The sequence below is a fragment of the Oncorhynchus mykiss genome, chromosome 19, assembly GCF_013265735.2.
Source record: "Oncorhynchus mykiss isolate Arlee chromosome 19, USDA_OmykA_1.1, whole genome shotgun sequence".
NCBI lineage: Eukaryota > Metazoa > Chordata > Actinopteri > Salmoniformes > Salmonidae > Oncorhynchus > Oncorhynchus mykiss.
The window spans coordinates 66960434-66986818 of record NC_048583.1 but is presented as its reverse complement, the minus strand read 5'-3'; the positions used below and the strand labels follow the sequence as shown (position 1 = coordinate 66986818).

At 43.4% G+C, this 26385-nt stretch overlaps 1 protein-coding gene across 3 annotated transcripts in view; it reads right to left on the bottom strand.

The window, feature by feature from the left end:
• Nucleotides 1-11571: 11571 nt before the first annotated feature.
• LOC110498318 (phospholipase B1, membrane-associated-like) overlaps nt 11572-26385 on the bottom strand; it is a 32535-nt gene continuing 17721 nt past the window's right edge. For 2 of the 3 annotated variants that reach the window (XM_036955442.1, XM_036955440.1), the window contains exons 14-16: nt 26006-26101; nt 25519-25590; nt 11572-12865 (exon numbers count right to left, since the gene is read on the bottom strand). In XM_036955442.1, coding sequence (XP_036811337.1) covers nt 12752-12865; nt 25519-25590; nt 26006-26101 — 282 coding nt within the window. In that variant the 3' untranslated portion in view covers nt 11572-12751. The remainder of the gene's footprint in view (nt 12866-25518; nt 25591-26005; nt 26102-26385) is intronic. The other variant, XM_036955441.1, reaches the window with a different exon arrangement.

Genomic DNA, 26385 nt, shown 5'->3' with positions numbered 1-26385 from the left:
GGGAGCTCACGCTCCACTGCGGACAAACACAAGCGAGAAATGTACTATTTGTTGAAGTGATAGTGACAACTTGTGTGTTTTTAGGCAAGGGAATGCAATTAGCAGTTTCTTAAGGTCACTAAACACAGTTAGCCATTTAGAGTAACGATTAAGGACAGGTCTTTCTTGTGAAATAAATAATCGTTTGTAGGCATTTTTAACAACGCTTTTTTTCTGAGGCAAATCAATTTATTGCATCCGCCATGGAGTCCAGTTTCATAATATTACCTTCTGTCCTAGTTGTTTTCCGTAATTTTGAAGTAAAATCGGAAAACAAGACTTATTTTAGGGCATTTTTCACCCTGGCAGTTCTTGAGCGCGGTGCACCAACTCGAGTTCTGAACAGTCTTTTCCCAACCCATTGAATGCTAGCTTCGCTGTTGGTAGCAATGACATGTACTAGCGTAAACCTTGTGGGTTAACCTCAAGTAATTTGACATTAACACAGCCACTTGGTGAAACCACAGATATAACAATGAGAGATATTTCACCAGATGTTTAAATGTGAAGCGTCCGGTTGGCGTTTCCGCTCTCTACCAAATATGGTAGTGAGAGGAAGCCCAGTGGCCGGCCGTGAGAGAAGATGGAACGAGATGGATTTTGGCCAATATTCTGCTAATTTTCTCATCGGTGAAACATTTGATCTCAATATAGCTTTTTGTTTCCAAAACTAGAATCTGTTAGGAACAGAGTGGACTACGTTTTGTAGACATAACCATTTGCCAAAGCTGTACAAAAAGGTGCGTTGTTTAAAAGGAGTAAAAAGGCCAATGGAGTTATTGCCCAGGTGCCGAATTCCTTGCATGTTCTGCCCTATCCATCAAATGTTAAACATTTTCTGGTCATGGTTAACAATACTATTTTCAGAAAAAGGAATACAATCTTATCGAAACACAAGTCTTTGTCTTCTTTTTTAAGATGTGGCCAATTTAAACCGCAATAATATTATTTTTTTTAGCAAATAAACTACCTATATTTTTTAACGATTTTTTTTGTTTCTACATGGCTGCTGTGTAATTTGATATGCATAGACATCTCTTCCTTCATAGACATCGAGTTGAGAGTATGCTGCTGCAGTTCACTGAGTGGGTCTATCTAGCGCATTGCTAGGCAGTTTATGGTGATTTGTAGATCTGAAGCAGTTGCTACCTCCGATTATGAGTCCAGCGAGTGTAGCGACAGAGGTATGCAGTACTCACAGATGGCCACAGCGAGGCGCAAGAGACCCATACTGTTTTTTTGCAGAAAAAAAACCTAACCTTAACCATTCCTGAGGCCTTTCTTACCCTAAACCTCCTTTGTTCCCATTCCCAATCCTAACCCTTAGGGAGAGCCAGTTGCTTTTACCTACAAATAGGGCTGTGGAGGTTATGAAACTTTGTCAGCCGGTGATTGTCAACCAAATAATTGCCGGTCTCATGGTAATTGACCGTTAATTAACATAAACATATTGTGCATCTCCTGGCTCCCCCCCCCCCCCCTTGGGTTGTGCCGTGGCGGAGATCTTTGTGGGCTATACTCGGCCTTGTCTCAGGATGGTAAGTTGGTGGTTGAAGATATCCCTCTAGTGGTGTGGGGGCTGTGCTTTGGCAAAGTGGGTGGGGTTATATCCTTCCTGTTTGGCCCTGTCCGGGGGTGTCCTCGGATGGGGCCACAGTGTCTCCTGACCCCTCCCGTCTCAGCCTCCAGTATTTATGCTGCAGCAGTTTATGTGTCGGGGGGCTAGGGTCAGTTTGTTATATCTGGAGTACTTCTCCTGTCCTATTCGGTGTCCTGTGTGAATTTAAGTGTGCTCTCTCTAATTCTCTCTTTCTCTCTCTCTCTCGGAGGACCTGAGCCCTAGGACCATGCCTCAGGACTACCTGACATGATGACTCCTTGCTGTCCCCAGTCCACCTTGCCGTGCTGCTGCTCCAGTTTCAACTGTTCTGCCTTATTATTATTGGACCATGCTGGTAATTTATGAACATTTGAACATCTTGGCCATGTTCTGTTATAATCTCCACCCGGCACAGCCAGAAGAGGACTGGCCACCCCACATAGCCTGGTTCCTCTCTAGGTTTCTTCCTAGGTTTTGGCCTTTCTAGGGAGTTTTTCCTAGCCACCGTGCTTCTACACCTGCATTGCTTGCTGTTTGGGGTTTTAGGATTGGTTTCTGTACAGCACTTTGAGATATCAGCTGATGTACGAAGGGCTATATAAATACATTTGATTTGATTTGATTTGATTTATGCCCTTGGGCTGAAAATTATAATTCCCTCCTCCCAACTGGGCGCTCCAACGCTCCTCTCACTCACATGGCTCTCCATCACATGATTGGGTTTTTCTCACAGGCTTTAAGAGAAAACAGGCACGTTGGCAGTCATATTTTGAAGATAAATACACAACGCAGAGGATGAGAGGATTAAAAGCTAGAGTACTAATGGTCAATAGGGAATTGTAAATAGGAGTTGGGGTTCAGTTTAACATCTGTTTAGAATCTGTGGAATGTCGCTCCTGAACTCAGAGCTACGTGTCCCACGTTTTTATTGGTCTGTACATTGAGTCAGGAGCAGGACACTTGTTATTTGGCCATTGGCCCAGTTGTACTGCAAGGATTTCTGATTGGTCAACCCCAGGCTAGGGTGGGGGTTTATAAATGGCATCCTGTTCCTTTGTTCTGTGGAGAAAGGCTGAGGACAGGGGAGGTTGAACATCTAACTCCCAGCATAACATCTATGACTTGTCCTTTTCAAATAAATCTATTTTTCTCCACCTGATTTGCTTTGGAGTTTGTTATTGAAGAATAACATCAAATGCTAACAATTGGTGCCGTGACCCAGATGAATTGATCTGAATGACAACAAGAAAAATGTATCAACTGTGTGTTGATCCAAATCAAATCAAATCAAATCAAATTTTATTTGTCACATACACATGGTTAGCAGATGTTAATGCGAGTGTAGCGAAATACTTGTGCTTCTAGTTCCGACAGTGCAGTAATAACCAACAAGTAATCTAACTAACAATTCCAAAACTACTGTCTTATACACACAAGTGTAAGGGGATAAAGAATATGTACATAAAGATATATGAATGAGTGATGGTACAGAGCGGCATAGGCAAGATACAGTAGATGGTATCGAGTACAGTATATACATATGAGATGAGCATGTAAACAAAGTGGCATAGTTAAAGTGGCTAGTGATACATGTATTACATAAAGATGCAGTAGATGATATAGAGTACAGTATATACATATACATATGAGATGAATAATGTAGGGTATGTAACATTATATTAGGTAGCATTTTTTAAAGTGACTAGTGATATATTTTACATAATTTCCCATCAATTCCCATTATTAAAGTGGCTGGAGTTGAGTCAGTGTGTTGGCAGCAGCCACTCAATGTTAGTGTTGGCTGTTTAACAGTCTGATGGCCTTGAGATAGAAGCTGTTTTTCAGTCTCTCGGTCCCAACTTTGATGCACCTGTACTGACCTCGCCTTCTGGATGATAGCGGGGTGAACAGGCAGTGGCTCGGGTGGTTGTTGTCCTTGATGATCTTTATGGCCTTCCTGTGACATCGGGTGGTGTAGGTGTCCTGGAGGGCAGGTAGTTTGCCCCCGGTGATGCGTTGTGCAGACCTCACTACCCTCTGGAGAGCCTTACGGTTGTGGGCGGAGCAGTTGCCGTACCAGGCGGTGATACAGCCCGCCAGGATGCTCTCGATTGTGCATCTGTAGAAGTTTGTGAGTGCTTTTGGTGACAAGCCAAATTTCTTCAGCCTCCTGAGGTTGAAGAGGCGCTGCTGCGATGCTGTCTGTGTGGGCGGACCAATTCAGTTTGTCTGTGATGTGTATGCCGAGGAACTTAAAACTTGCTACCCTCTCCACTACTGTTCCATCGATGTGGATAGGGGGGTGTTCCCTCTGCTGTTTCCTGAAGTCCACAATCATCTCCTTAGTTTTGTTGACATTGAGTGTGAGGTTATTTTCCTGACACCACACTCTGAGGGCCCTCAGAGGCCGTCTCGTCGTTATTGGTAATCAAGCCTACCACTGTTGTGTCGTCCGCAAACTTGATGATTGAGTTGGAAGCGTGCGTGGCCACGCAGTCGTGGGTGAACAGGGAGTACAGGAGAGGGCTCAGAACGCACCCTTGTGGGGCCCCAGTGTTGAGGATCAGCGGGGTGGAAATGTTGTTGCCTACCCTCACCACCTGGGGGCAGCCCGTCAGAAAGTGCGGGGTCGAGACCCAGGGTCTCGAGCTTGATGACGAGCTTGGAGGGTACTATGGTGTTAAATGCCGAGCTGTAGTCGATGAACAGCATTCTCACATAGGTATTCCTCTTGTCCAGATGGGTTAGGGCAGTGTGCAGTGTGGTTGAGATTGCATCGTCTGTGGACCTATTTGGGCGGTAAGCAAATTGGAGTGGGTCTAGGGTGTCGGGTAGGGTGGAGGTGATATGGTCCTTGACTAGTCTCTCAAAGCACTTCATGATGACGGAAGTGAGTGCTACGGGGCGGTAGTCGTTTAGCTCAGTTACCTTAGCTTTCTTGGGAACAGGAACAATGGTGGCCCTCTTGAAGCATGTGGGAACAGCAGACTGGGATAGGGATTGATTGAATATGTCCGTAAACACACCGGCCAGCTGGTCTGCGCATGCTCTGAGGGCGCGGCTGGGGATGCCGTCTGGGCCTGCAGCCTTGCGAGGGTTAACACGTTTAAATGTTTTACTCACCTCGGCTGCAGTGAAGGAGAGGCCGCATGTTTTGGTTGCAGGCCGTGTCAGTGGCACTGTATTGTCCTCAAAGCGGGCAAAAAAGTTATTTAGTCTGCCTGGGAGCAAGACATCCTGGTCCGTGACGGGGCTGGTTTTCTTTTTGTAATCCGTGATTGACTGTAGACCCTGCCACATACCTCTTGTGTCTGAGCCGTTGAATTGAGATTTTACTTTGTCTCTATACTGACGCTTAGCTTGTTTGATAGCCTTGCGGAGGGAATAGCTGCACTGTTTGTATTCGGTCATGTTTCCGGTCACCTTGCCCTGATTAAAAGCAGTGGTTCGCGCTTTCAGTTTCACACGAATGCTGCCATCAATCCACGGTTTCTGGTTTGGGAATGTTTTAACCGTTGCTATGGGAACGACATCTTCAACGCATGTTCTAATGAACTCGCACACCGAATCAGCGTATTCGTCAATGTTGTTGTCTGACGCAATACAAAACATATCCCAGTCCACGTGATGGAAACAGTCTTGGAGTGTGGAATCAGATTGGTCGGACCAGCGTTGAACAGACCTCAGCGTGGGAGCTTCTTGTTTTAGTTTCTGTCTGTAGGCAGGGATCAACAAAATGGAGTCGTGGTCAGCTTTTCCGAAAGGAGGGCGGGGCAGGGCCTTATATGCGTCGCGGAAGTTAGAATAGCAGTGATCTAAGGTTTTGCCAGCCCTGGTTGCGCAATCGATATGCTGATACAATTTAGGGAGTCTTGTTTTCAGATTAGTCTTGTTAAAATCCCCAGCTACAATGAATGCAGCCTCAGGATGTATGGATTCCAGTTTGCAAAGAGTCAAATAAAGTTTGTTCAGAGCCATCGATGTGTCTGCTTGGGGGGGAATATATACGGCTGTGATTATAATCGAAGAGAATTCCCTTGGTAGATAATGCGGTCGACATTTGATTGTGAGGAATTCTAAATCAGGTGAACAGAAGGACTTGAGTTCCTGTATGCTTTTGTGACCACACCACGTCTCGTTAGCCATAAGGCATACGCCCCCGCCCCTCTTCTTACCAGAAAGATGTTTGTTTCTGTCGGCGCGATGCGTGGAGAAACCAGCTGGCTGCACCGACTCCGATAGCGTCTCTCCAGTGAGCCATGTTTCCGTGAAGCAAAGAACGTTACAGTCTCTGATGTCCCTCTGGAATGCTACCCTTGCTCGGATTTCATCAACCTTGTTGTCAAGAGACTGGACATTGGCGAGAAGTATACTGGGGAGTGGTGCACGATGTGCCTGTCTATGTGTGCACGATGTGCCTGGTCGGAGTCTGACCAGAAGACCGCTACTTTTCACTCTTTTACGAAGTCATTTTTTTTGGGGTCGCCGGCTGGGATCCATTCCGTTGTCCTGGGTGAAAGGCAGAACACAGGATCCACTTCGCGAAAGTCATATTCTTGGTCGTACTGATGGTGAGTTGACGCTGCTCTTATATTCAGTAGTTCTTCTCGACTGTATGTAATGAAACCTAAGATGACCTGGGGTACTAATGTAAGAAATAACACGTAATTAACAAAAAACTGCATAGTTTCCTAGGAACGCGAAGCGAGGCGGCCATCTCTGTCGGCGCCGGAAGTTCCAGAGGAAAGAGAAAAGGCTGCGCGCAACCCACTTTGGGGAGTCAACTCTTAATCTCCTGATTGATGGTAGAATTGCTGGGTGAGTCTAGACCAATATCACTTTAAAAAGAACCAAATCAGGTTAAAATAGTGCATGCAATGAGTGATATGTATCTGTGACGTGTAAATGTTCAAGTCCTTTGTTTTATTACAGAGTTTAGTCATTTGTTACTCTATTGAAAGGTTGGAGTCCTTTCTCTATTAAAAGGTTTGAGGCCTCTGTTTTTGTGAAACCTTCTTGTTGCTTGCATAGAAGTGAGTTGTTAGTTGAGTAGCAATTTTTACACGTGTGGTTAATGTAAGCCTTCAACAAGCTTTTTGAAGTGAACATATGTTTTATGGGTAGCCAGGCCCTACTGAAACAATTTGTGTTCTAGAAGAGGTTTGAGTCCTCAAAAGGGGCTATATATATTATTTTTTTTGGGGGGGGGTAAATAAATATAGAGATATATATTATACAACTTTTGACGATAATGTAATGTCATTGTTATGTGAGAAAACCACTCTGGAAAAGGGTGGAACAGCTCTTCTGGATATGAACATGAAAGAGATTTTACTGTATCACTGTCTAGTGATTTTACTGTCTAGTATCACTTTCTAGTAATTTTACTGTCTAGTATCACTGTCACTGTCTAGTGATATATAGAACCATTTCAAAGTAGAGGAGGAAACGTGACCCCCACCTGTGGCCTCTCTGTTCTACAATCTATCGATCCTCACACTGAGTTGTGCAAGGCAGATCAGGTTTCAAGCATCTGGTCGACACTGTCTGGCTTTGAGTCAACAGATTCTGACAGCAGTGACGAATGATGTTTTAGGCCAACCAGAACACAGGCTGTAAAAGGAAGTAAAGACAAACCTTTGGAGATAGTGATCACACATAAATCAGCATCTCCAAAACAGTTGGATGAATGGTCAAAAACTTTTAAGACGTGGTTATCAGAGTTGTGCAGGTTCCGAGTGAAACCAACAACATTATTCGTTCAGTAGAAGAGAAACCTGGTGCATGTCATTATTGCAGGATTTCTGGTCACTGGCAACGAGAACGTGGGAAAAGAAAACGTGATTTAATGAGAAGTGGTCCATCTAAAGGAAAATGGAAACAGGACAACAGCCCTAATGACACAATGTTGGTGCAGAAATGTAAGAAGCTCACTCTGGCTCAGCAGCAGAGTTTGCTGGATGCTGTGGAGGTAAACTAATAGACTCGCTCTTACGTCCCATCTCAGCTGGTGTACATATGAAATCGGGATGGAATATATGTGAACATGATAGTTAATAACTTTGCAGCAGGTTTGTTTTAGTAGATACAGGTGCTGAAGTCACTGTATTTCCCATATCTTATGCAAAGCATATATGTCCTCAGTACACGGGCAAGAAGATGAGAGCAACAGGAGTGAGGGCGAGACAGATATGAAACCAACCAAACCATTATAAATTTATATTGGTCCAATGAAGATTGATGCAGGAATCTACAGTTCAGAACATTGCTATTTGGACTATGAAGAAAAATGAGGGTGGAACTCTGGATTTGGAACCAGTGTGATTGACAGGTGTTGCCCCACCTTGCACAAAACAATATCCCATTAGCAAGGAAGCTATGGACGCTACTAAAGTAGTGATTAAAGATCTATGGGACATGGGTATAGTTGAACAGGAAGCTATGGACGCTACTAAAGTAGTGAGTAAAGATCTATGGAACATGGGTATAGTTGAACAGGAAGCTATGGACGCTAATAAAGAGTGAGTAAAGATCTATGGGACATGGGTATAGTTGAACAGGAAGCTATGGACGCTACTAAAGTAGTGAGTAAAGATCTATGGGACATGGGTATAGTTGAACAGGAAGCTATGGACGCTAATAAAGAGTGAGTAAAGATCTATGGGACATGGGTATAGTTGAACAGGAAGCTATGGACGCTACTAAAGTAGTGATTAAAGATCTATGGGACATGGGTATAGTTGAACAGGAAGCTATGGACGCTACTAAAGTAGTGAGTAAAGATCTATGGAACATGGGTATAGTTGAACAGGAAGCTATGGACGCTAATAAAGAGTGAGTAAAGATCTATGGGACATGGGTATAGTTGAACAGGAAGCTATGGACGCTACTAAAGTAGTGAGTAAAGATCTATGGGACATGGGTATAGTTGAACAGGAAGCTATGGACGCTAATAAAGAGTGAGTAAAGATCTATGGGACATGGGTATAGTTGAACAGGAAGCTATGGACGCTACTAAAGTAGTGAGTAAAGATCTATGGGACATGGGTATAGTTGAACAGGAAGCTATGGACGCTAATAAAGAGTGAGTAAAGATCTATGGGACATGGGTATAGTTGAACAGGAAGCTATGGACGCTACTAAAGTAGTGAGTAAAGATCTATGGGACACGGGTATAGTTGAACAGGAAGCTATGGACGCTACTAAAGTAGTGAGTAAAGATCTATGGGACATGGGTATAGTTGAACAGGAAGCTATGGACACTACTAAAGTAGTGATTAAAGATCTATGGGACATGGGTATAGTTGAACAGGAAGCTATGGACAATACTAAAGTAGTGAGTAAAGATCTATGGGACATGGGTATAGTTGAACAGGAAGCTATGGACGCTACTAAAGTAGTGATTAAAGATCTATGGGACATGGGTATAGTTGAACAGGAAGCTATGGACAATACTAAAGTAGTGAGTAAAGATCTATGGGACATGGGTATAGTTGAACAGGAAGCTATGGACGCTACTAAAGTAGTGATTAAAGATCTATGGGACATGGGTATAGTTGAACAGGAAGCTATGGACTCTACTAAAGTAGTGAGTAAAGATCTATGGAACATGGGTATAGTTGAACAGGAAGCTATGGACGCTAATAAAGAGTGAGTAAAGATCTATGGGACATGGGTATAGTTGAACAGGAAGCTATGGACGCTACTAAAGTAGTGAGTAAAGATCTATGGGACATGGGTATAGTTGAACAGGAAGCTATGGACGCTAATAAAGAGTGAGTAAAGATCTATGGGACATGGGTATAGTTGAACAGGAAGCTATGGACGCTACTAAAGTAGTGAGTAAAGATCTATGGGACATGGGTATAGTTGAACAGGAAGCTATGGACGCTAATAAAGAGTGAGTAAAGATCTATGGGACATGGGTATAGTTGAACAGGAAGCTATGGACGCTACTAAAGTAGTGAGTAAAGATCTATGGGACACGGGTATAGTTGAACAGGAAGCTATGGACGCTACTAAAGTAGTGAGTAAAGATCTATGGGACATGGGTATAGTTGAACAGGAAGCTATGGACACTACTAAAGTAGTGATTAAAGATCTATGGGACATGGGTATAGTTGAACAGGAAGCTATGGACAATACTAAAGTAGTGAGTAAAGATCTATGGGACATGGGTATAGTTGAACTTCACTTTATGAGTGACAAACTTAACTATTGCAAACAACTCTCTAATGGGGAATAACTCCTGAGGGGGGACATGACGTAGTGCCAGGACAATGGGTGATGGTAAAGAAATATGTGACAGACACAGTAGGGCCAAAATGGGAAGGTCCTTATCAAGTTTAGCTCATAACGAGGTCAGCAGTAAAAGTCCAGGGAAAGTCACGATGGATACATGTCACTCATTTCACTTTTTAGTTTCCTCCATTACAGGCTATGAGAATCTATCGTCTGAGGCTGCAGCAATATCCCTTGACTGTACCTGAATCTATCGTCTGAGGCTGCAGCAATATCCCTTGACTGTAACAGTATCTATCGTCTGAGGCTGCAGCAATATCCCTTGACTGTAACAGAATCTATCGTCTGAGGCTGCAGCAATATCCTTCGATTCAAGGACTGTTCCTGAAACGATACAAGATCACCGGTGAAGTGCAACCAGTGAAACGGAAGAATTCCTCACTACCGGCAGACTGTCAGAACATCATGTCTAATAGTTATCTATGTGGAACTGATGCCAGTGTGGAAGAGCTATAAAATAGATTTGTTTAACGCTTTTTTGGTTACTACATGATGTGTTAGTTCATTTTTGATGTCTTCACTATTATTCTACAAAGTAGAAAATGGTAAAAAAAAGAAAAATCCTTGAATGATTAGGTACTGTATATTATTTAGTATATGTAAAGACAAGATTCAATCAATAATTGTCTGATATGTGTGACAATATTAGCCTATCACTTGTGAATTGTATATTTAAAACTTCTTAGGGATCAGGCCCCTTTTTCTCCGTTTCCACCTGCTACCTGCCCCAATGCATAGTGCCAACTGTAAAGTTTGGTGGAGGAGGAATAATGGTCTGGGGCTGTTTTTCATGTTGTGGGAAAGGCCCCTTAGTTCCAGTGAAGGGAGATATTAAAGCTACAGCATACAATGACATTCTCAATTATTCTGTGCTTCTAACTTTGTGGTAACAGTTTGGGGAAGGCCCTTTCCTGTTTCAGCATGAGAATGCCCCTGTGCACAAAGCGAGGTCCATACAGAAATTATTTGTCGAGATTAGTGTGGAAGAACTTGACTGGCCTGCACAGAGCCCCGACCTCAAACAAGGTTCATTAAATAAATAACTTGCTAGTAACAGATGGCATTCATATGTGACCGACTGCCTTGATTCGGTCTTATGTAGCAAAATTTGAAATAGTTTTTTCTTTTTTTTTTTACATTGGATAAAAGTAGAGGCTCAGAGCTAAAGAAAATGGTATATCATACACTACAGTTAAGGAACAATGGGAAAGTAATTCTGCTTTGAAAGTTTATAAACTTGTAAACCCACGTTTGAGAAAATGGCCCTTGAATTTTTTGGGTATACCTACTGGAGAGCTCTTCTTTGTCTACACCCATTCAGTATTTTTCACACCCACTTACGCCTTATCCCCACCCATCTCTTTAAGGATTCACGTGAGGCCATGAGCTAAACAGAGTGAGTATGGGTGTGTACTAAACAACCAAAGATATCCAGACTGCTTATACTACATCTATCGACATGTCTGTGGACAGTTGTCGTAGTGAAATCATGAACATTATATTGTCGTCCGACATCAAAGTTGTCGTTGTCCAAATGAAAAAGTGTAAACACAAAAACTGCAGGCTACATGACATCTGCAACCAGGTCATGTTTTTCTTCACATTACCGTCTCTGGTAAACACACACTATATCAAATAAAATCAAAGTTTATTTGTCACATGCACAGGATACAGAAGGTGTAAACGATAAAGTGAACAAATATATTTCTCAAATTTCCTTAAATCGGCTGACCCTTTTGTCCTAGCTCTAGAAATTAATACTCGCTGAGACTACTTGACAAATATATTTTCTCATGTCCTAGCTCTGGAAACGTAATAATTCATCCTACACACTCTGACCCTTTGTCAGGTATACAACACCGGAGTCAATCTTTCCCTGCTTTCTGGGTCAAAAGGAAACACACAGACATAGTCTCAACGATAATCCTGCCTACAGCTCTATTGGTGTATAACGTCATTTGCTACTTAATTAATGTAGACTGAATTCAACAGTAAGGCCTAATTTTGTATTTTGTCCATGCACAGGAAGGACTACAATACACTACCAGTCACATCCCTCTCTTAGCAAAAACACTTTCAGAATTGTTCATATTTAGTACACAACATAGAGGATGGAAACTTCATACATGTACTGTGTATACTTTTCAATTTACAGTATTTCCTCTATAATATTTTTAATGACATCACAAAATAACAACCAAATCACATTATTATTCTTTAGATCGCCTCTGACACCACGTTCTGTTAGAAATAATGTTCCAGTATTCGCTTTAGAACGTTTTCAAGTTTTGGCGGGAAAATGTCTGTGTAGACAAAGGCACATTCCATTCCTCTGGTGAATTTGAAGAGGGAGATAGTTGAATGTTCTTGTCTTTGATTTACAACAAGGTGTGAGCTGTCAACCCCCCACCAGTTCCCCTCTGCGAGTGAAAGGGGGTCTGGCTGAAGTTATTTATTGCAAAGCTGATCTGTGTCACACTTGCTCCCGCTCCCCCTCTCTGGCGCTCAAGGGTGCCAGGCTGCCCTTAATTACACACACCTGTCACCATCATTACGTGCAGCTGCGCAATATTGGACTCCATTACTTTGTTGATTACCCCTCTGATTACGCCCTGATTACCCCTCTATATCTGTCTGCTCCTCACTTTGTTCCCTGTCTCACTTTGTTCCCATTGGAAACAGTCATGTGGATTATCAGCCCATTGGAAACAGTCATGTGGATTATCAGCCCATTGGAAACAGTCATGTAGATTATCAGCCCATTGGAAACAGTCATGTAGATTATCAGCCCATTGGAAACAGTCATGTAGATCAGTAGATTGCAGACATTGTAAGGAGTAGAAGGGAGATGACCATGGGCATGTGGAGGGTCAGTGGTGGTCCTGCAGACACAGCTCTGGGTCTTGTGTAGATGTAAGGATGGTCCTAAATCACAAAACATCCCCATTAACAGACAGTTGTGAATGTCTTCAATTCATTAGTTCATACATCTCACTTAAGACTAATTCGAGATTCAAAGACAGGGCCTATGTAAAATACATAGGGTTGACATAGGGCCTATGTAAAATATATAGGGCTGACATAGGGTTGACATGGGGCCTATTGTGAAAGACATAGGTCCTATGTAAAATATGTAGGCGTGACATAGGGCCTACTGTAAAATATATAGACCTACCATGTGGTGACATGGGGCCTACTGTAAAATATTTAGGGATGACGTAGGGTTGACATGGGGCCTACTGTAAAATACATAGGGCTGATGTAGGGGTGAGATGGGGCCTAGTGTGGAAGACGTGGAACCTACTGTAAAATGTATAGGGCTGACGTAGGATTGACATGGGGGCCTACTGTAAAATATATAGGGCTTTTATAGAGGTGACATGGGGCCTACTTTACAATGTATAGGGCTGATGTAGGGATGACATGGAGGCTACCGTAAAACACAGAGCTGACATAGGGTTGATATAGGGCCTACTGTGGAAGACAGGGATGACATAGGGCCTACTGTAAAATACATAGCGCTGACATAGGGGTGACATGGGGCCTAATGTGGCAGACAGAGCTGACATAGGGCCTACTTTAAAATATATAGGGCTGACATAGGGTTGACATGGGGCCTACTGTGGAAGACATAGGGTTGACGTAGGGCCTACTGTAAAATACATAGAGGGTGACATGGGTGCTACTGTAAAACACATAGGGCTGACATAGGGTAGACATAGGGCCTACTGTAAAATATATAGGGCTGACTTTGGGTTGACATTGAGCCTATGTAAAATATATAGGGCTGACATGGGGCCTATGCAAAATATATAGGGTTGACATAGGGTTGACATGGGGCCTACTGTGGAAAACAGAGCAGACATAGGGCCTACTGTAAAATATATCGGGTTTGCATTTATTAGAGATCCCCATTGCCAAGGCAGTAGCTCTTCTTCCTGGGTACCAAACATATTAAAGCGCTTACATTACATATAAAAGAAAAGACAAAACAGTACATCATATGACATTATTTGCTATTTAACTAGGCAAGTCAGTTAAGAACAAATTCTTATTTTCAATGACGGCCTAGTGGGTTAACTGCCTGTTCAGGGGCAGAACTACAGATTTGTACCTGGTCAGCTAGGGGGTTTGAACTTGCAACCTTCTGGGTACTAGTCCAACTCTCTAACCACTAGGCTACCCTGCCGCCCCGAATGTGTCTCTTCACAGTCCCCGTTGTTCCATAAGGTGTATTTTTACCCGTTTTATAAACCTAATTCTACTGCTGCATCAGTTACTTGATGTGGAATAGAGTTCCATGTAGTCATGGCTCTATGTAGTACTGTGTGCCTCCGTAGTCTGATCTCGACTTGGGGACTGTGAAGTGACCTCTGGTGGCATGTCTTGTGGGCTATGCATGGGTGCAAGTATTTTAAACAGACAGCTCGGTGCATTCAGCTTGTCAACACCTCTTACAAAACAAGTAGTGATGAAGTCAATCTCTCTTCCACTTTGAGCCATGAGAGATTGGCATGCATGTCATTAATGTTAGCTCTCCGTGTACTTTAAAGGGCCATCCATGCTGCCCTGTTCTGAGCCAACTGTAAATTTCCTTCTCACACTCAACGTCAACAAAACTAAGGAGATGATTGTGGACTTCAGGAAACAGCAGAGGGAACACCCCCCTATCCACATCGATGGGACAGTAGTTGTTACGTTCCCCAGTTTATGTGTTGTAGTTTGTGTATTTGCATGTGTTTTATTTCAGGAAAAGGGCTGCCTGAAATCCTCAAGCAGCTGATTGGTCGACTCCAGGGCTAATTGGAGAGCTGACCCCGCCCCCTCGTCAAGACGCAGCTGTCTCCAATTACACATTCATTCTGAAGCTATATAAAAGCTAGTGTTCTGTTCAGGGGGGGTTGCTAGAGATTTTTGGAGGTAGGGATTGCAAAGAGAGATTTGGAGGTAGGGATTGCTGAGAGAGATTTTGCTAAAGAGATTTCGCTAGAGAGATTTTGGAGGTAGGGATTGCTGAGAGATTTTGCTAGAGATTTGCTCTGAGGTCATTGCAGAGCAATTGTTTGTGATAGAGAGATTTTTTTTGCTGGAGATTGATTGTGCTGGGAGTTCATTGCTGGGAAGTGGTATGTTCTATGAGTTTGTTGCTCAGATGGAGCTTATTTGATGTCCTTTGTTAGTTTAAAATTGTTTAATATTCTGTTTCATTTGTTCCCAGGGGGGAAGGGGAAGGCACCTTGGGAGTGCTTAGGCAAGAGGCCCGCGGGCATACATATACCCGTAGTATATTCATTGTCTAGGCACACTAGGTAAGACCTGGGCGGACCACTCCCTGTATTTTGGTTAGGGCACCAGGTGGTGCTAAATTAGGTAAGTAGTGGGTAGGCAGGTAAGATAGGAGAGGGGGGGGCTTTGAGATTTACTTTCTTTGCTTTGGTTCCGTCCAGCCCCTTTTCCCCATATTACCGTGTAAAGAAATAAAGTCCTTGTAAACGGTACCACATTCTGTCTGTGTCATCCTTACTCGCACCTACAGCCCATACCTCTTTCGCATCACAGAGTTTAGTGGTAGCAGGGTGTTGCGTTCCCTCTTCATAGAGGCGTGCGTAACAGTAGTGGAGAGGGTAGTAAGTTTTAAGTTCCTCGGCGTACACATCACAGACAAACTGAATTGGTCCACCCACACAGACAGCATCGTGAAGAAGGCGCAGCAGCGCCTCTTCAACCTCAGGAGGCTGAAGAAATTTGGCTTGTCACCAAAAGCACTCACAAACTTCTACAGATGCACAATCGAGAGCATCCTGGCGGGCTGTATCACCGCCTGGTACGGCAACTGCTCCGCCCACCACCGTAAGGCTCTCCAGAGGGTAGTGAGGTCTGCACAATGCATCACCGGGGGCAAACTACCTGCCCTCCAGGACACCTACACCACCACCCGATGTTACAGGAAGGCCATAAAGATCATCAAGGACAACAACCACCCGAGCCACTGCCTGTTCACCCAGCTATTATCCAGAAGGCGAGGTCAGTACAGGTGCATCAAAGCTGGGACCGAGAGACTGAAAAACAGCTATCTCAAGGCCATCAGACTGTTAAACAGCCACCACTAACATTGAGTGGCTGCTGCCAACACACTGGCTCAACTCCAGCCACTTTAATAATGGGAATTGATGGGAATTGATGTAAAATATATCACTAGCCACTTTAAACAATGCTACTTAATATAATGTTTACATACCCTACATTATTCATCTCATATGCATATGTATATACTGTACTCTATATCATCTACTGCATCTTTATGTAATACATGTATCACTAGCCACTTTAAACTATGCCACTTTGTTTACATACTCATCTCATATGTATATACTGTACTCGATACCATCTACTGCATCCTGCCTATGCCGCTCTGTACCATCACTCATTCATATATCTTTATGTACATATTCTTTATCCCTTTACACTTGTGTGTATAAGTTAATAGTTTTGGAATTGTTAGTTAGATTACTTGTTCATTATTACTGCATTGTCAGAACTAGAAGCACAAGCATTTCGCTACACTTGCATTAACATCTGCTAACCATGTGTATGTGACAAATACAATTATTTGATTTGGATCAACACACATTTGATACATTTCTTGTTGTCATTCAGATCAATTCATCTGGGTCACGGCACCAATTGTTAGCATTTGATGTTATTCTTCAATAGATTTTTCTTTGTGGCACCTGACCACACGACTGAGCAGTAATCTAGGTGCTACAAAACTAGGGCCTGTAGGACCTGCCTTGCTGATAGTGTTTTTAAGAAGGCAGAGCAGCGCTTTATTATGGACAGACTTTTCCCTATTTAACTACTGTTGTATCAATATGTTTTGACCCTGACAGTTTACAATCCAGGATTACTACAAGCAGTTTAGTCACCTCAACTTGCTCAATTTCCACATTATTCATTACAATATGTAGTTGAGGTTTAGGGTTTAGTGAATGATATGTCCCAAATACAATGTTTTTACTTTTGGAAATATTTAGGGCTAACTTATTCCTTGCTACACATTCCGAAACTAACTGCAGCTCTTTGTTGAGTGTTGCAGTCATTTCAGTTGCTGTAGTCGCTGACGTGTGTAGTGTTGAGTCATCCACATACATTCATTAGTAAAGATTGAAAAAAGTTTGCCAATCAATTGGGCTGCCAGACTTATTTGCCATACCTTTTGTCTCATCCCTCTCAACCATACAAGTTTTCAATTCTTCATCAGTCCTTATTAAATCCAAGATGGTGTAGTCTTTTGTCTTTGTCCTGTTGTGTCCCTGTATATATACTTTTCTTCGCATATCTTTTAAAAATATTTTCTAAACCTTTTCTAAAGTATTTATATTTACTTCGGATCTGGAATCCCTCAACTGAAGCTAGCCAGCTAACTACCAGCTATCAGTCAGGAAACCATTGCCAGCGGTCATCAGCTAACCTTTAGCTCGGAAAGCTCTCGCCAGTTCGTACAACGTGACTCAAACCAGAGCATAACGGACCTATGTTTTTTCTCTGCATATCCCCGGATTCCTACCGCAAACTCGGAACATTTTCATCTGGATCTTCGAAACTAGCTAACCACAATCCCGGGTGACTACTCCTGGCTAGCATTTCCATCCTGGAGCAAGCACCAATTAGCCTGGCTAGGGCTCCTGGGCTACCACCGAAGCCCACTCCCAGGTTACAATATCCGGACCCCTTATACTGCCGGTAAGGGGCACGGATACCGACATGGAATACCGACATAATCTGCCCAAGGATTCCAACAGGCCCATTCTGCTAACCGCGGCCTGTTAGCTACCTAGAGCTGCTTGGAACCCTACTAATCCACGACTGGTCTATCGACGTCACCGCACGAAGAGGCAAAAACAGACTTACCTCCATCGCGACGTCCCCCATAGACCCTTCTGCTAGCTTGTTATTCCCGGCCTACTAACTGCTAGCTTGTTAGCACCGGCCTGCTAACTGTCTGAATTGCCGTGCCCCCAACCAGCCCAACCACTCACTGGACCCATATGTTCACTTGGCTACGCATGCCTCTCTCTAATATCAATATGCCTTGTCCATTACTGTCCTGGTTAGTGATTACTGTCTTATTTCACTGTAGAGCCTCTAGCCCTGTTCAATATGCCTTAACCAACCATGTCGTTCCACATCCAACACATGCGATGACATCACCTGGTTTAAACGTCTCTAGAGACTATATCTCTCTCTTCATTACTCAATGCCTAGGTTTACCTCCAATGTAATCACATCCTACCTTACCTTTATCTGTACACAATGCCTTGAATCTATGCTATCGTTCCAAGAAACCTGCTCCTTTTACTCTCTGTTCCGAACCTGCTAAACGGCCAGTTCGTATAGCCTTTAGCCGTACCCTTATCCTACTTCTCCTCTGGTGATGTAGAGGTTAATCCAGGTCCTGTAGTGCCTAGCTCCACTCCCACTCCTCAGGTGCTCTCATTTGTTGACTTCTGTAACCGTAAAAGCCTTGGTTTCATGCCTACTCCCTAAGTTTGTTCTACTCACTGCTGTAGCACACTCTGCCAACACGGATGTCTTAGCCGTGTCTGAATCCTGGCTTAGGAAAACCACCAAAAACCCTGAAATCTCCATCCCTAACTATAACATTTTCCGCCAAGATAGAACTGTCAAAGGGGGCAGTGTTGCAATCTACTGCAAAGATAGCCTGCAGAGTTCTGTCTTACTATCCAGGTCTGTACCCAAACAATTCAAGCTTCTACTTCTAAAAATTCACCTTTCCAGAAACAAGTCTCTCACTGTTGCCTCTTGCTATAGATCACCCTCTGCCCCCAACTGTGGCCTCGACACCATATGTGAACCGATTGCCCCCCCATCCATCTTCTGAGCTCGTGCTACTAGGTGACCTAAACTGGGACATGCTTAACACCCCGGCTATCCTACAATCTAAGCCTGATGCCCTCAATCTCACACAAATTATCAATGAACCTACCAAGTACAACTCCAAATCCGTAAACACGGGCACCCTCATAGATGTCATCCTAACTAACTCCCCCTCCAAATACACCTCTGCTGGTTTCAATCAATATCTCAGCGATCACTGCCCCATTGCCTGCATCCGTAATGGGTCTGCGACCAAACAACCACCCCTCATCACTGTCAAACCCTTTCTAATCAACCTGGCCGGGGTATCCTGGAATGACATGACATTGACCTCAACCCATCAGTAGAGGATGCCTGGTTATTCTTTAAAAGTGCCTTCCTCACCATCTTAATAAATAAGCATGCCCCATTCAAAACATTTAGAACGAGGAATAGATATAGTCCTTGGTTCACTCCAGACCTGTCTGCCCTTGACCAGCACAAAAACATCCTGTGGCATTCTGCATTAGCATCGAATAGCCCCAGTGATATGCAACTTTTCAGGGAAGTTAGGAACAAATATACACAGGCAGTTAGGAAAGCTAAGGCTAGCTTTTCAAACAGAAATTTGCATCCTGTAGTACAAACTCAAAAAAGTTCTGGAACACTGTAAAGTCCATGGAGAATAAAATAACCTCCTCCCAGCTGCCCACAGCTTTGAGGCTAGGAAACACTTACCACCGATAAACCCACAATAATTGAGAATTTCAATAAGCATTTCTCTACGGCTGGCCATGCTTTCCACCTGGCTACCCCTACCCCTGTCAACTGCCCGGCACCCTCCACAGCAACCCACCAATGCCCCCACCATTTCTCCTTCACCCAAATCCAGATAGCTAATGTGCTGAAAGAGCTGCAAAATCTGGACCCCTACAAATCAGCCGGGCTAGACAATCTGGACCCTCTCCAAAATTATCTTCTGAAATTGTTGCAACCCCTACTACTAGCCCGTTCAACCTCTCTTTCGTATCGTCTGAGATCCCAAAAATTGGAAAGCTGCCACGGTCATCACCCTCTTCAAAGGGGGAGAAACTCTAGACCCAAACTGCTACAAACCTATATCTTTCCTACCCTGTCTTTCTAAGGTCTTCGAAAGCCAAGTTAACAGACAGATTACCGACCATTTCGAATCCCACCGTACCTTCTCCACTATACAATCTGGTTTCAGAGCTGGTCATGGGTGCACCTCAGCCACGCTCAAGGTCCTAAACGACATCATAACCGCCATCAATAAGAGACATTACTGTGCCGCCGTATTCATCGACCTGGCCAAGGCTTTCGACTGTCAATCACAACATTCTTATTGGCAGACTCGACAGCCTTGGTTTCTCAAATGATTGCCTCGCCTGGTTTACCAACTACTTCTCTGATAGAGTTCAGTGTGTCAAATCGGAGGGCCTGTTGTCCGGACCTCTGGCAGTCTCTATGGGGATGCCACAGGGTTCAAATCTCAGGCCGACTCTTCTCTTTATACATCAATGATGTCGCGCTTGCTGCTGGTGATTCTCTGATCCACCTCTACGCAGACATCATTCTGTATACTTCTGGCCCCTCCTTGGACACTGTGTTAACTAACCTCCAGACGAGCTTCAATGCCATACAACTCTCCTTCCGTGGCCTCCAACTGCTCTTAAATGCAAGTAAAACTAAATGCTTGCTATTCAATCGATCACTGCCCGCACCTGCCCGCATCACTACTCTGGACGGCTCTGACTTAGAATACGTGGACAACTACAAATACTTATGTGTCTGGTTAGACTGTAAACTCTCCTTCCAGACTCATATTAAGCATCTCCAATCCAAAATTAAATCTAGAATCGGCTTCCTATATCACAACAAAGCATCCTTCACTCATGCTGCCAAACATACCCTCATAAAACTGACCATCCTACCGGTCCTCGATTTCGGCAATGTCATCTATTAAAAAGCCTCCAACATTCTACTCAACAAATTGGATAGAGTCTATCACAGTGCTATCCGTTTTGTCACCAAAGCCCCATACACTACCCACCACTGCGAGCTGTACGCTCTCGTTGGTTGGCCCTCGCTTCATACTCGTCACCAAACCCACTGGCTACAGGTTATCTACAAGTCTCTGCTAGGTAAAGCTCCGCCTTATCTCAGTTCACTGGTCACCATAGCAGCACCCACTCGTAGCACGCGCTGCAGCAGGTATATCTCTCTGGTCACCCACAAAGCCAATTCCTCCTTTGGTTGCCTTTCCTTCTAGTTCTCTGCTGCCAATGACTGGAACAAACTGCAAAAATCACTGATGCTGGAGACTCACATCTCCCTCACTAGCTTAAGCACCAGCTGTCAGAGCAGCTCACAGATCACTGCACCTGTACATAGCCCATCTGTAAACAGCCCATCTATCTACCTCATCCCTATACTGTATATATTTATTTGCACCCCAGTATCTCTACTTGCACATTCATTCATCTTCTGCACATCCTACCATTCCAGTGTTTAAATGCTATATTTTTATTACTTTGCCACTACGGCCTATTTATTGCCTTAGCTCCCTTATCTTACCTCATTTGCACATGCTGTATATAGATTGTTCTACTGTATTATTGATTGTATGTTTTGTTTATTCCATGTGTAACTCTGTGTTGTTGTATGTGTCAAACTGCTTTGCTTTATCTTGGCCAGGTCGCAGTTGCAGAACTTGAGAACTTGTTCTCAACTAGCCAACCTGTTAAATGAAGGTGAAATAAAATAAATAAATAAGTAACTGAAATAATACATTTCATAAATCTGTCAAGTGCATCGTCTGGTTGCTTCTCATTACACACCACAGACCAGCAAATGTTCTTTACATCATCAACATATGAATCACAACAAAATGTATTGTATGAACTCTTTTAGACTATATTAGGCTCAGCCTTGAGAACTTTGGTTTTCCTGGATATGGCTACTATATTGTGATCAGTACATCCTATGGATTTTGGTACAGCTTTAAACCACATTTCTGCAGCATTAGTAAAGATATGATCAATACATGATGATTTCATTCCTGTGCTGTTTGTAAATACCCTGATAGGTTGACCGACAACCTGAAGCAGGTTGCAGGCACTGGTTACAGTTTTAAAAAAAAATCTGGAATGGGCAGCTTGTTGAGAGCCAGTCAATATTTTAAATCACCCTGAAAATATACTTCTCTGTTGATATAAAATACAGTGGCTCTTACTTTAAAAGTTTTGAGTTTATGCCACTGCGGTTAGTGGTAGATGGTGGCATTCTGTTATTACACCACACTATCACAAGGGGGAGTTAGAACGCTGATCTATCGGTAGTCTAAACTGTGGCACAAATTGACTATCTTTCTGTAAATTAATGGAGGCGTTTTCAGTCTGAGAGTCTCCTCTCTGGCAATAGAGTCCTGCATCAGGTAACAACAACAAAAGCTGTCAGTGGTCCTGGAGTTTAGAGAGATCTTGGGTAAATACAATGGGGGAATTTATTATTGTGCCTGGCATGGAGTCAATACGGTGCAGTCGTCCTGTCCCCTTTGCAGAAAAGCATCCCCAAAGAATGATGTTTCCACCTCCATGCTTCACGGTTGGGATGGTGTTATTGGGGTTGTCCTCATCCTTCTTCTTCCTCCAAACACGGCGAGTGGAGTTTAGACCAAAAAGCTCTATTTTTGTCTCATCAGACCACATTACCTTCTCCCATTCCTCCTCTGCATCATCCAGATGGTCATTGGCAAACTTCAGACGGGCCTGAACATGTGCTGGCTCCATGACGGCGTAGTGTGTTACTGTTTTTTTTTTAAAACTGTGGTCCCAGCTCTCTTCAGGTCATTGACCAGGTCCTGCCGTGTAGTTCTGGGCTGATCCCTCACCTTCCTCATGATCATTGATGCCCCACGAGGTGAGATCTTGCATGGAGCCACAGACCGACGGTGATTGACAGTCATATTGAACTTCTTCCATTTTCTATTAATTGCGCCAACAGTTGTTGCCTTCTCACCAAGCTGCTTGCCTAATGTACTGTAGCCCATCCCAGCCTTGTGCAGGTGTACAATTTTATCCCTGATGTCCTTACACAGCCCTCTGGTCTTGACCATTGTGGAGAGGTTGGAGTCTGTTTGATTGAGTGTGTGTACAGGTGTATTTTATATTTTATTTTACATTTTATTTTATACGAGTTCAAACAGGTGCAGTTAATACAGGTAATGAGTGGAGAACAGGAGGGCTTCTTAAAGAAAAACTAACAGGTCTGTGAGAGCCGGAATTCATACTGGTTGGTAGGTGATCAAAAACTTATGTCATGCAATAAAATGCAAATTAATTACTTAAAAATCATACAATGTGAATTTTTTTATTTTTGTTGAAGTGTACCTATGATAAAAATTACAGACCTCTACATGCTTTGTAAGTAGGAATACCTGCAAAATCGGCAGTGTATCAAATACTTGTTCTCCCCACTGTATCTCTGGTTCATAGGCACATGATTACTGCATTCAATAGCTGCAGGATCAACAGAGCCATGAAGGGCAGTTAGAGGGACATAAATTAAGTTAATTAAATTGTGTCTCCCAATGCCCATAGGATAATATACATTTGATGCAACATTATGACAACTCATTGTAGAAATTGAGCATGTTGAGGTGACTAAACTACTTGTTGTAACCCTGGATTCTAAACTGTCATGGTCAAAACATGTTGATACAACAGCTAAGATGAGGAGAAGTCTGTCTATAATATAGCGTTGCTCTGCCTTTTTAACAGCACTGTCAACAAGGCAGGTCCTACAGGCCCTAGTTTTGTAGCACCTGGACTACTGGTCAGTCGTGTGGTCAAGTGCCACAAAGAAGGACCTCTGAAAATCACAATTGGCTCAGAACAGGGCAGCACGACTGGCCCTAAAATATACACGGAGAGCTAACATGAATAATATGCAGGTCAATCTCTCCTGGTTCAAAGCGGAGGAGAGATGGACTTCACCACTGCTGGTCTTTGTGAGAAGTAATGACATGTTGAATTCACTGAGCTGTTTGTTAGGGTTAGACCCATGCATACCCCACAAGACATGCTCCCAGAGGTCTCTTCACAGTCCCCAAGTCCAGAACAGTCTATGGGAGGCACACAGTACTACATAGAGCCATGACTACATGGAACTCTATTCCACAATCAAGTAACTGAAGCAAGCAGTAAAATCAGAAAAAATACACCTTCTCTCTCTCTCTCACTCTCCCTCTCTCCCCTCCCCTAGTTTTTCCTAGCCACCGTGCTTCTACACCTGCATTACTTGCTGTTTGAGGTTTTATGCTGGGTTTCTATACAGCACTTTGTGACATCAGCTGATGTAAGAAGGGCTTTATAAATACATTTGACTGATTGATTGATATCCCAGTCAATGTGATAAAAACAATCCTCATGCCTATAAGAAGGGAGGAGCAGAATGGAGTCGTGATCTGATTTCCCGAAGGCAGGTTGGGGTTGTGCCTCGCAGCCATCCCGGAAGGGAATGGAACAATGGTTGAGAGTTTTTGAAGCACTATAGGCAATGTGTTGATAGAACTTCGGTAGAGTTTTTCTTTATTAAAAGTTCCCAGCTACAAATAATTGTGGCTTCGGGATATGTGGTTTCCAGTTTACACAAAGTCCACTGTAGTTCTTTGAGGGACGTCGTGGTATCGGCTTGAGGGGGAATATACATGGGCTGTTAATATAACCGAAGAGAATTCTCTTGGGAGGTAACACGGTTAGCATTTGATTGTGAGGTATTCTAGGTGAACAAAAGGTCTTGAGTTTCTGTACATTACGACAATCTTTATTGCTGTCTGCGCAATGTACCGAGAACATAGCTGGCTCTCTCCGGATATAGATATAGATCCTCGCCCTGAGTTCATCTACTTTATTTTCCAGAGACTGAACATTAGTGAGTAATATACTCGGAAGCGGTGGATGGTGTGCACGCCTCCTGAGTCGAACTAGAAGTCCACTCCGAAAACCTCTTCTCCGAAGGCTGCATTTTGGAGCAGCGTCTGAGATAAATTCAATTGCCTTGGGGGGTACGAACAATTCGGTCGAACTTCTGGTCGGAATGTTGGTGAATTACCATCGCTCTGATATCCAAAAGTTATTTCTGGTTGAATGTAATAATGCAAAAAACGTTCTGGGCCAATAACGTTATACATAACACACAAAAATAAAAAAAATACTGCAAAGTTGCTTTGGAGCCAGAAGCAGAGCGGTCATGTCTGTTTGCGCCATCTTAGAGACACACACACAGACACATGCATACTGTACACATACACACACACACACACACTATAACATATGCACTATACACACGTACACATTTTGTGTTGTAGATAGGTGGTAGTAGAGTAACACTTAATTTGTTGTGAAATCTGTTGTTTTTAAAATTGTATAGGACTGTCTTAATTTTGCAGGATCCCAGGAAGAGTAGCTGCTACCTTGGCAGGAACTAATGGGAATCCATAATAAACCCCAGGAAGAGTAGCTGCTGCCTTGGCAGGAACTAATGGGGACCCATAATAAACCCTAGGAAGAGTAGCTGCTGCCTTGGCAGGAACTAATGGGGATCCATAATAAACCCCAGGAAGAGTAGCTGCTTCCTCGGTAGGAACTAATGTGGATCCATAATAAATACAATACAAGTACCTTGGGTGGGCAGATGAGTTTGACAGGGTTTGAGAATGTGTACACCAACTCTTTTTGTCCCTCCGGTTGGAACTGGAAAAAAATGGGAGGACATGCTCAAATTAACAAAACACACCTTGGTGTTCTCTTCGCAAAAAAATGTATGCAATATTTTCCCATACCGTTATTTAACATAGAAAGGTTAAGAGGGTTCACCATGTGGTTTCATAGTCCCAACTGCTAACCCAAACCCCTAAATCCTAACCCCTTAACCCCTAAGTCACCATGTTGTTTCATAGTCCCAACTGCTAACCCAAACCCCTAAATCCTAACCCCCTAACCCCTAACTCACCATGTTGTTTCATCGTCCCTTGGCCAGCTCCTAACCTTAACCCCTAACTCACCATGTGGTTTCATTGTCCCTTGGCCAGCACATAACCTTAACCCCTAACTCACCATGTTGTTCCATAGTCCCCTGTCCACCTCCTAGCCTTGACCCCTAACTCACCATGTTGTTCCATAAACCCTTGGCCAGCTCCTCGTGGCCCTTCACTCTGAAGTGGAAACAGTCTGCGGTGAAAAAGCTGAGATCTATTTGTCCATCCTAAAGTGAAAATCAATAACAGACGGTCATTAATTTATCAAGGGTACTATGCTAAAACATATTATTTTTTAAGTGATTCAGTTATTTAGTAAATCATAGATGTAGCAGATCGACTTGATTTATTGAATACTGTGTAAATCTTGATGGTTGGCCATGTTGTAGGAAGGGGTTAGAGATCAGGGGTTAGAGGTTAGAGGGTAGGGAACAAACAGGCAGCCTCGGTTGGAGGGTAGGTGGGGTTAGGGAACGAATAGGCAGTCTCGGTTGTTGGGTGGGGCGTAGGT